The sequence below is a fragment of the Camelus ferus genome, chromosome 13, assembly GCF_009834535.1.
Source record: "Camelus ferus isolate YT-003-E chromosome 13, BCGSAC_Cfer_1.0, whole genome shotgun sequence".
Classification (NCBI taxonomy): Eukaryota; Metazoa; Chordata; class Mammalia; order Artiodactyla; family Camelidae; genus Camelus; species Camelus ferus.
Genome location: NC_045708.1, coordinates 8,826,351 through 8,837,908, shown reverse-complemented (window position 1 = coordinate 8,837,908; position 11,558 = coordinate 8,826,351). Strand labels below are relative to the sequence as shown.

Below are 11,558 nucleotides of genomic sequence, written 5' to 3'. Positions count from 1 at the left end.
CAACCACAGAAATAAGTAAGGAGGTTGAGATACCCCAGACAGAATGAAGAACTCGTGAGAACAGTAGGGTTTTGGATTATAGACAACATAGAGCCTTTTGTCCCAACAGTAACTGGAGATTTCTGAGGAGCAAACTGAGAAAACAGAGCAATACACCAAGGAGGGCAGTAGTCGGCTTACACGGAGGGTCTGTATGTCTGATCATTTCTTTACAGCCATACACACAGGGATCGTTCCAACATGTATGTTTCAAGCCTGTATCCCGTATCCACCTCCAGAAATTGAGGTTCATACTTCTGACTCTGTAAACGTATGTCCTTGAACGTCCCATCACCTCCCCAAGTCAACATTTCCCCTGCAGTCCTGCACCCCCGCTGGATCACCTTAGCTTTTCCCATTCATGCTGAAGCCAAGGGAACTTCATTATGTATTTTGCCCTAGATTTCAGTTTCCAAGTGCCCAGAAGAAAGCTTTTGAGAGAGGCAACCAACTAGTCAGGGGTATATGACAGACTCTGTATGATAGAATGTTCTGTTGCTACAGTGTGGACATGAGCTGGAGCTGAGCTGGATGGTCCTGGGACGTCCTAAGCCTCTCAGAATCTCAAACAGGTCAGCCCCAAGCGAGGCAAGTCTCGTCGGGTGGAAAGTTCCCTGAGGGCTGTAACTCTCCTGAGGGGCAGGGTACAGCTCTTGACTCAAACTGGGCAGCCCGGCGGTGTGTCGCAGCAGCTTCTCCATGGTGGCCATGGAGAAGAAGTTCCCACACAGGCTCAAGGACTTGAGCTGGGAGCAGCGGCTCAGGGCAGGCAGGATGGCCTCCAGATGTGAGTCCATGATTCTACACTGATCTAAGTCCAGTTCCTGCAGGGTGGCTGCAACTTTCTCCAGCAGAACTTGGAGGAGCTCAGGACTAAAGTTGGTCAGTGTGACACCATGCAGATCCAGGCCCTTTAGCTGCCGGATGCTTGGGCACTGGGACAGGTGGGCCAAGTCTGACTCTGTTAGCTGACAGCTGGTTATTGAGAGGTTGTCCAGGGGATTCTTCAGGCACCTGGGGAGAAATGGAAGAATTAGGTCTGGGAAGCTGGGGTGGCAGGTGAGAGACAAATAAATGGCTTGCTCAAGGCCAAGTCTGTTCTGACCATCTGGTCCTGATCAATACCCAGAATGCCTTTCACTTTCATTGTTGTGTGACGGGGGCAAGTTCAGAACCTTGGAAGCTTTCTTTCCTCAGCGGTCAGGCAGAGTGCAACATACTCCACTTCCTTATGAAGATGGAAGTAGACAATGGAATGTCCTAGAATATGCTCAAAGGAGAGCCTGATACAGTCTCAGTCAAGTGCGGGTATCACTGAATTTTTACTTTGTGAGACAAGACCAAACATGCTTTCAACTCAGGTTCCTTCAGTCCATGCTTGGCCCCTAGGTACCCAGACCTCTGGCCAGGCGAGGCTCCTGGGTAGCGTGCATGAAGATCTCTGTCTGGGCCAGACCCCGAACACCAGCAGGGCTTGCCGGTGTGCAGGGGCTCACTCCCATCTGTCAACAAACCATCTACCACTTTTTATCATCCTTTTGACTCCCTCTCTCTTACAGGCATTTCCAGAACCATCCATTTCTTATATATTGATTTCCTCATCGGGAGCACAGAATAACTTTTTACAGACAGGGAATTTGATACAGACTCATTGTGGTCAAAAACCCTGTGAGCACAGAGCTTCTCTTTAGAAATGCTCAGGTTTGAAGTGGTTTCCACTCCTCAACGCCCTCTTCACTTACATCTTTACTAAGTAATCGGAACATAGATATCTCTTCTTAAGGAAAAAAAATCACGAAATCTCCATCACTAGATCTGAATACCCCAGTCTATAGCTTCCTAGCATGGTGACCCTTTCTAGAACTTCTACCTTCTTGATTTGGGTAGTTATGTGATACCCCACCTCAGGGTGGAGCAGCGAAGGAAGCAATGCATCGGAGGGTCTAGTGTTGTGTGCACTGTCACACTGCCAAAGGTGGCATCCTCACCTGAGCATCTGGTCCAGGCGACCTTCGAGGAATGAGGGAGATTCCATATAGAGATCCCGGAGGTGGTGCAGCCTGAGGAACTGAGAGGTAAATTGGACAACATACTGCTGCTCCTGCCTGGTAGGTATATACACGTGGACACGGGAGAGAAAGAATATCCGCACATTAGACATCTGACCCAGGAGAGGAGCAAATGAGGCCAGGGTGGGCAGAGTCCAGTTGCAGTCCACGTGTAACTCCTGGATACAGCCCAGCTGCACCTTTCTCAGGACATCCATAACATTCATAATGGGCTCTGAAAGAATGCTCAGCATCTTACAGCACAGGTGTATGGAACCTTCTCTCTTCTCCACCCACCCCATCAGGTAGGATAAGAATTCATCCAGTTTCCTTTCATCGAGGGAAAGTCCTATGAACACCTTCAAGGCAGGCAAGGGCTGCTCTGTCCTTGAACTGTCCTCAGCCACTGGTGCCATCGATGAACTTGAGGACGCATCAGGGGCTCTGGCTCCAGACCATGTGTTCCAGAAGTCCTGGCCCGTATTCCTTAAATCCAGCACCTGCAGTTTGCACCTCCTGTGGGGAAACAGCAGATTGCATGGGATGCTTAACGATCCACGCTGAATGAAACCAGAGTCCCAGAACTTAGGCAACACCCAGACTCCTCCCTGTGCTTCTACTTCACCTTCCCGACACCCTGCTGCCTTCCCTCCTTTTCCCTCATTTTCCTCCGTCTCCTTTTCCCCTTCCATCCTTCCTGCTTCTCCACTTCTAGTACATTTGAGCATCACTAGAAGAAGCTAAGGACATGTTCTTCAGGTCCCCTGCATCTTAAGCACCTCTACACATCAGGGAGGCATTGCCCAAAGTGAGCTCAGCAGTAGCCAAGGCCTCTGAGCTTCTTCATTGGCATCATCAGAAGCTTCTGGTCCCTCCCTTGGCTAGTCACTTAGGACACCGGCTGTCTCTTCAAGGACCTCTAGTACCCTACCAGGCCACGTGGATCAGACTCACCTTGGGGGAGCCTTCTGGGCCAGCAGGACGTCGAGCCCATCCAGCACTGCCTGGAAGGTCTCCTCCTGAGGCATGTGCATCAGGCCCCCCAGAGGCAGGCGGACAAAGGGCCAGGCTTGCACCAGGGCCTTCAGGGTCTCGCTGTGTCTCCCATTGAAGGCCTCCAGGAACAGAGGTGGGAAAGAGCTCGGCGGGCAGGTACTCCAGAGCAGCGATGGCCGAGGCCTCGTTGTCCCTCAGCAGGCTCACTGCTGCCAGGTTCCAGAGTCTGGGAGGGCTCTGGACACGCATCCTGGCTCTGCTCCAACTGGAATCCTGTGAATATTTGCAGGGAGCAAGACAGCCTTCTCAGGCCAAGCATGAGCAGATATTTATGTATCTCCCCACCCTTCATGGGAACCAACTCAGGGCCAAAGTCTGCTCTGGCTGTGGTGGAAGGGTCTCAGTTTACCCAAATTCCACTCTGGGCTCAGTGGGCACTAAGTCATGGCTCTGCCCCTTCTGGCACCGAAAGTGTCTCACAAGTACCATGGAGATGGAACTAGCATCCACTAACCTATCCATTTCCATCTGCATCTTTGGTTAATTATGTCTTACTGGGAAGTGGGTACCATAAGCCTGAAACTTGTCCCCAATATTCTCTGGGGGAAAACTTTCAGATCATCACTTAATGGCCTAGAACTATGGGAATAGGAGTGTCATGTGGACCAGCACAGTTTCTATCCTCAGTTCCCACAGCTAGCCCAGTTGGGAAAGATTAAGGGAATACCCCGAAAATGAATGCCAAATTTGTGCACACAGGAAGTGTTTTAAATGTCAAGAAATAAAATTCCAGTTAGAGGTTTTTCATTGAGAAGATATTTTTGGTTAAGCTATTTAAATGATATACATCAAAGTACAGATCAAATGTTTGCGATTAAGGCAAAACTACACTTACTGGCAAAACCAAAACCTTAAATCCACTCATCTGATAAGGAAGAAAAAAGAAAACCAAAATCTTCTGCAATCCCTAGCTGCAAGTCATCATTCAAGACCAATTTACCATAGGTAAGATTGGAGTGTCCTTAAGTAAAATTCGTAACTTACCACTCTGATGTGGTTGGACGAGGCCTCAGACCTCAGATCTGGTGGAGAATCCAGGCAGTGACTCCAGAACAAAAAGATTCATTCTGCATCTCTCTTTGGTATCCAAGGCTTTTATAAACTTTTCTAATCACATCCTCCATCTTTCCAAATACTAACTTCCAATCAGAAAGCTGTACATAATTAGATTCCAGACTGTCCAAAAGGTTAATCCTGATTGGATTTTGTTTTCCTTCAGATGAACTGATTAATCACACATTCATTCAAGAAAGAGAAGGAATGGGATGGGGGAGTCAAGAATTATTCCTGGATTCACTCCACAAACATGGATTGAGTTTTACTAACTGAACAGTTAGAGCCCTGGGTTGAGACAGGAAGGGTTTAATCTGTTCTTGATACGAGACAAAAAAGAAAAGAAAGAAAGAAAAGAAAAAGAAAACCAAAAGCATTATTTTGGGGGGATCAAAATAGTCAAAATGTCCCAGAATTAAAACAGCTTCTGAAGACAGTGGTTATAGTCCTTGCGTCAAGTTGCCACTTAAGTGTTATGTGGGTAACATCGCAGATCATGAGCCTGTTCAGGGAGCAAGGGAAGTGCTTTTAGGGGATGCAGCTGGTCCTCCAGGCTTAAGTCATGGCTTCTCTGAAGGACACCAGGTCAAAATCACAATGAGAAATAAAGGTGGGGACTGGACAGCGTGGAGCTGGGCATTCCTAAAGGCACCCCGTGAATGACCCAGACACTGTAAAATAGGGGGTTGTTCCCCCCCATCCCATAGGATGGAGATTAAAAGGATTTTCTCTGGATGGAGTTTAGAAACTAAAAGGGAGTAACTAAGAGGGGACAGTGTTATCTTTGAACCCCTTTTCTCCCAAGAAGGTAGGATCAGCTCAACAAATTGGATTTAAAATTCTGAGACTGTGAATAAAGAGGGAGGCAGCCAGCCCTGGGGAGTCAGACATTTCCCAGGTCCGAGAACCACCGAGGGTGGGTGCTGCGGGCTCTTCGGGAACTTGGGCCAAGGGGAGAAATAAACATGGGTCAGTCACCCCTAACCCTGCCCTTATCACGGCAGCTGCTACCAGGAGATACTTGCTTTTAGGGTCTTCCCACAGAGGATGCTGCCCAGAGGGCAATTTAACCATGGACCTTTTCCCACCGACCTTGGGAGACCAACCACAATCCCCTTGGCCCCTTTCCAAGTATATTTTGAAAGTTACTGTTTCCTCAAATTTAGGTAAGTTCAACACGGGTTCTGAGCAAGGCCATGCCATTAGCACAGAAATAAAATTCTGCTTTAATTGGATGGATTGTATGATATATAAATTATATCCCAATAAATGAGTTGTATTTTTTAAAATGTGACACTTCACACTAGGTTTTTTTTTTTTTTTAATTTTGGAAAACAACTAATTTTTGTCAAAATATATTGTTCACATTCACATGTAATGGGTTTGAGAGTGTTAGGCATACTTGAATTAGGAAATGAGTTTTAACCTTCTCTCACTTTAAGGAATATGGTAAATGTTGATAGATTTAACCCACATACACTAAAGCACCTTAGGAGTCTCAATACATTTGAAGGACATAAAGGAGTCTTGAGACCAAAAATCTGAGAACTGCTGATCTAGGAAGAAAGTCTAGAAAAAATAAAAGTGGTGGTTTTTCCCTATTGCTGAGAAAGTTTGATGATAAGTCTCTCCCCCTTTTATTGTTATTTAATTCTGTACCCACCATCCAAGCACACCTGGTGTGGTCTGTGTGTGAGGGTCAGCACGGTGACACCGCCCCACTCTCTCTACTCCTTCTCAGTGGCTGTCTTAGTTCACACAGCAGCACAAATCAGAAATGCAATTCTTTGTTATTTTCTTCTTCATGGTAAAACCCTTGTCTCTACTATTTTTTTTCTCTCTTCCATTTGACATATTTTCCCAGAATAATATTTTTTCCCGTTTTACTGAGATATAATTGGTGTATAAAATTCTATTCGTTTTAGGTGCACAACATAATGATTTAATATATGTATATACTGCAAAATAATTACCACAATAAATTTACTTAACATCCATCACCTCACATAGTTACAATTTTTTGTGTGTGATGAGAACTTTAACGAGCTACTCTCTTAGCCACTTTCAAATGCAAGACAGAGTATTATTAACTTTATCACATTCTGTACATTGCATCTCCATGACTTATTATTTTGTACCTGGAAGTTTGCACCTTTTGACCACCTTCATCGATTTTCCCTGTATGCTCCCATCCCTGCCTCTGGCAACCACCAGTCTGTTCTCTGTATCTATGAGTTCAAGGTTTTTAGATTCCACAGATAAGTCAGATCATACAGTATTTGCCTTCCTCTGACTTATTTCACTTAGCTCACCCCCTTCAAGGTCCAATCATGTTGTGGAAAATGGCAGAATTTTCTTCTTTTTATGGCATATATATATTCACATTTCGTCCATCATCCATTGATGGAAACTTAGTATGTTTCCATACCTTGGCTACTGTAAGTAATGCTGCAGTGAACTTGGGGCTGCAGATATCTTTTTGAGATAGTGATTTTATTTTATACATTTATATGTATGTGTGTGTATATAATATATATATAGTTTTTTTTTTGAGGAACTGACATTGGCTAGACCAATTTATATTCCCCACAACAGTGCACAAAGTCTCCCTTTTCTCCACATCTTCTCCAACATTTGTTTCTCTCATCTTTCTGATAACAGCCATTCTAAAAGATGTGACATGTTATCTTACTCAGGTTTAGATTTGTATCCCCTGCTTAGTGATGCTGGACATCTTTCCATGTATCTGTTGGCCACCCACATGTCTTCTTTGCTAGCATAATATTTAGTATGAATCCTAAGGTTTCACCTTCAATTAGGCAGGATGTAGAGAAATACGAGATGCAGGTAAACCTGAAGTGTGTCTTGTAGGTTGGGTCAAACCTGGGGTCTAGGGTGGAGGGGTAGCTCCCCCTGGAAACCTCTCAATGGTGGGAGCCAATAGAATGCGTTCCATCACCTCCTTCAGACCCGGGCCGCACAGCCAGCCTGGCAGTCCCTGAACTGGCCATCGTGCTGCCTTTTCATCGCCATGCTCCACTCTTGGAACACACACTATCTCCTGGAGCACCACCAAAAGTCCTGGTCAGCAAAAGTGACAGGGGTCTTGGAAAGTAAATGATGTCCCTTGAACTTCTGAAAAGGAATTTGTATGTGTTTACTGGCCACAACTGGATTAATTCAAAAAGGAATACTCTCCACTGATGACAGCCATGGGTTGGTGAGGACCAGAGTCTCCAGTTTACCTGCATGGTGGACGATCCCCTTCCATTACTGGGGGCCTTGCCTTGTGCAGCGAAACCCTTTCCCAGCACACACAAAGGCCAGGATCTGAGAATTAGGAACCCACCAGGAGAACCACAGGGAACGCTCATGTCCAGGGTCATGGCCTGAGACAGCACTGAGGGTCCTGCCAAGAGCTCTTCTCTCCAATGGCTCATTGGCCCCTGAGTATGTTCCCCTTGGTGTGTCTTTAATTTATTGAACAGCCACAGAAATAAGTAAGGAGGTAAGAGATGCCCTGGACAGAATGAAGAACTGGAGGGAATGGCAGAGCTGCAAGGCATGAACAACTCAGTGCCTTTTTTTTTTCTTTCATCAATAGCTGGAGATTCCTGAGGTATAAACAGAGAAAACAGAAAAATACACGGAGGGCCACAGTCAGTTTATAAGGAGGGTCTCTTTATTTCTGGCCATTTCTTTACACCACCCATGCAGGGATCACTCCAAGCAGGTGTGTCTCAAGCCTGTGCCCCCTAAGGAAGTTTAAGTTCTTATTTCTGACTCTACAGGGCGCATGTCCTGGAAAGAGTAGGGAGGGGGAAGGAGTCAAGGACTTACTCATTGATTCACTCCACAAAGCTTGATTGAAGTTTCTCTAATACAGGCAGTTATAGCCCTGGGTGTGAGACAGGGAAGAGTTTTATCTCTTACTGAGATTAGAAAAAACCCAAACCAAAACCAAAACCAAAATGAAGAGCATTATTTTGGTGGGGTGGGGGGTGGTCTTTGTCTATATCAAGATTGTCAGAATGTCCCAGAATTAAAACAGCTTCCTGAAAACAATGGTGTTGTTCCAAAGAAAACATTACAAAAGTGTCCTTATGTCAAAGTGTCAATTAAATGACACAGATAACATAGCAGGTCCTGAGCTAGTTCAGGAAGCGAAAGAAATGCAACTGGGCATGTTGTTGGTCCTCCAGGCTTCAGTCAAGGCTTCTCTGAAGCTGGTCGGGTCAAAATCACAATGAGAAGTAAGGGAGGGGGTTGGGGAGTGTGGAGCTGGGCATTCCTGAAGGGACCCTGTGAATGACCTAAGACAGAATATAATACGGCTCTATTTTTCCCATTGGTTAGGAGAGAGACTTTTTTCTCTGATTGGATTTTAGAAATTAAAAGGCAGTGTCCTCATTGAGAATGTTGGGGATTTTTTTCCCCAGAAAGATGGGACCAGCTCAGCAAACTAGCTTGAAAAGACTAGTCTGAGAATGTGAGGTAAGAGTTAGGCAGCCAGGAGTTCTGGTCAAGATGGCGGAGGAGTAGGGCCATGAGCTCACCTCCTCTCATGAACACAACAAAACCACAACAGACTGCTGAACAGCATCAATAAACAAGACTGGAAACTACCCAAAAAGATCTTCAACTGGGGACACAAAGAGGGAACAACAGCTGGACAACAGGAGGGGTGCTCTCGTGATTCAACTGGCTCCCACAAACCCCAGCTGGGCAACCCATGGCTCGGAGAATAATTACATCGCAGAGGCTTACCCACAGAATTCTGAGCCCAGTGTCAGGCTCCCCACCCTGGGGGTCCGGCACTGGGAAGAGGAGCTCCCAGAGAATCCGGCGTTGAAGGCCAGCAGGGCTTCACTGCAGGGGCTCCCCAGGACTCGGGGAACAGAGACTTGACTCATAAAAGAGCGCACAAAAATCTTATGCACACCAGCATTAAGGGCGGAACTAGTGATTTCGCAGGAGTCTGGGCCAGACCTGCCTGCTGGTTTTGGAACATCTCCTGGGGAGGAGGAGGAGGGTGGCTGTGGCTCCCCCTGGGGACATAAATGCGGGTGGAGGATGTTTGGAGAGCATTCAGCATGAACTTTCCTGGAGGCTGTCTTTGCCTTTGGCCATTAACACCAAGACCTGGCCCCACCCAACAGCCTGTAGGCTTAAGTGCTGGGATGCCTCAGGCCAAAAGCTCCCTGGGGGGAAACACACCACCACGAATCAGCAGATAGGTTACTTACGGACTTTTTGAGACAACAACCCCTTGAGGCACCACCCCCCCCAAACATGGCACTGCCCCACCAGAATGCCAGGACCCAGCCCCACCCACCAGCGGGCAGGCACCAGCTCCTACCACTAGGAAGCCTGCAAGAAGCCTCTTGTCCAGTCTTTCCCACGGGGACAGACATCAGAAGCAAGCAATCAATAATCCTGTGGATCAAGTCCAAAAACTCAGTCCATAATCTTCCCTGGGACCAGCTGGCCCTCAGCCCTTGGGTGACTAGGGGGGAGTGCACCGCTGGGACACACAGACCGTCACCTACTTCTTCCACGTAACTATCCTTCCACACACATAAAAATATGAATAGAAATTTAGACAAAACGAGGTGGCAGGGGAATATGCTCCTGGAACAAGATAAAATCCCTCCAGAAGAACGAAGTGATGAGGAGATAGGCAATCTACCCAAGAAGGAGTTCAGGGTAACGATCGTTAAGATGCCCGGAGAACTCAGGAGGAGAATGGATGCACAGAGCGACAAATCAGAAGTTTCTAGCAAAGAGACAGAACTGTTTATGGTCCCTGTGATGGTTAATTTTATGTGGCATTGATTCTGGGTGTTTCTGGGATGGCGCTTCTGGAAAAGATTAGGATCTGAATCTGGAGACAGTGAACAGATCTGCCCCTCACCAGTGTGGGTGGGCATCATCCAATTCCTTGGGGGACTGAATGCAAGATGGAACGTTCTTTTCCTCTTTCTTTTCTTCCCAATGAACGTTGGAGCTTCTGGCTTTTGAGACTTGAGGCTCCGGGATGTACAACAGCGGTGCCCCAGTTCTCAAGCCTCTGGCCTCAGACTTGGAATTATATCTTGTCTTCAGCACTAAACCTCTGTCCGAGTTATAAAACTGGCTTTGCTGTCTCCTCAATTCCTGCAAGCCCACTCCCATAATAAAGCCCTTCTAATATGTATCGAATTGTGTCCTATGTAAATTATGTCGCAATAAAGCTGTCATATTTTTAAATGACACACTTCACACTATTTTTTTTTTAATATTGGGAAACATAACTACTTTGAGGGAAAATATTTTATATTTACATGTATTGGGTTCAGTAGTGTTGTGCATAATTGAATTAAGAAGTTTTAAAATTTCCCCACTTTTATGAAATTGGTAACTATCGATCAATATAACCCCCGCACACTAAAGCCCTTTAGGATCTTTGATACATTTTTAAAATAATAAAGGAGTCTTGAGACTGAACATTTGAGAACTGCTGATGCAGGAAGGAAGTTTAGAAAAAATAAAAGCAGGTGGTTTTTCCCTGCTGGTGAGAAAGTTAGGTGACAAGGCTTTCCTCCTTATATTGTTACTGAATCCTGCGCACAACATCCAAGCACGCCGGGTGCGGTCTGAGTGGTGAGGGCCAGCACAGGGAGACACGGCCCCGCTCTCTCTACTCCTTCTCCGTCGCCTCCATTCGTTTATCCAGCTAAATCGATCAGAAATGCAAACATCTGTTTCTGTCTTTTCCATCATAAAAGCCTTGTTCTTATTATTTGTTTTTTCTGTCTTGCTTTTGCATCTTTTCCCAGAATACTTTTATTCCACTTTATTGCAATGTAATTTGTATACAAATTGTATTCATTTAGGTGTACAACCTAATCATTTGACATATCTATATAATGCAAAATAAGTACCACGGTATGTTTAACATCCATCATCTCAAATAGCTACATTTTTTTCTTGGGATCAGAACTTTTAAGATCTACTCTCTTAGTAACTTTCCAATACACCATAGAGTATTGTTAACTTTCGTCACCATGCAATACATTACATCCCCATAACTTTTTTTTTTTTTAATAACTAGAAGTTTGTACATTTTGATCACCATTTCCCCCATGCTCCTCCCCGGCCTCTAGCAACCAACATCTGTTCTCTATATCTATGATTTTATTTTTTTAGAGCCCACATGTAAGTGATATTGTACAACTTTTGTCTTTCTCTGACTTATTGCCCTTAGCATAATGCCCTCAAGACATGACGAAAACACCCTCGTGACAAAAATGGCAGGATTTCCTACTTTTTTATAGCTGAATAACATTTTTCTATGTATATCACATTTTTTCCATCATTCTT

General features: G+C 45.5%; 1 protein-coding gene across 1 annotated transcript; it reads right to left on the bottom strand.

Moving 5' to 3' along the window:
* Nucleotides 1–494: 494 nt before the first annotated feature.
* On the bottom strand, nucleotides 495–3,332 carry LOC102518167 (PRAME family member 12). The gene is given in 4 exon segments (XM_006193767.2): nucleotides 495–1,053; nucleotides 2,028–2,603; nucleotides 3,042–3,223; nucleotides 3,225–3,332. Coding segments are annotated over 4 exon segments (1,425 nt in total).
* Nucleotides 3,333–11,558: the final 8,226 nt, after the last annotated feature.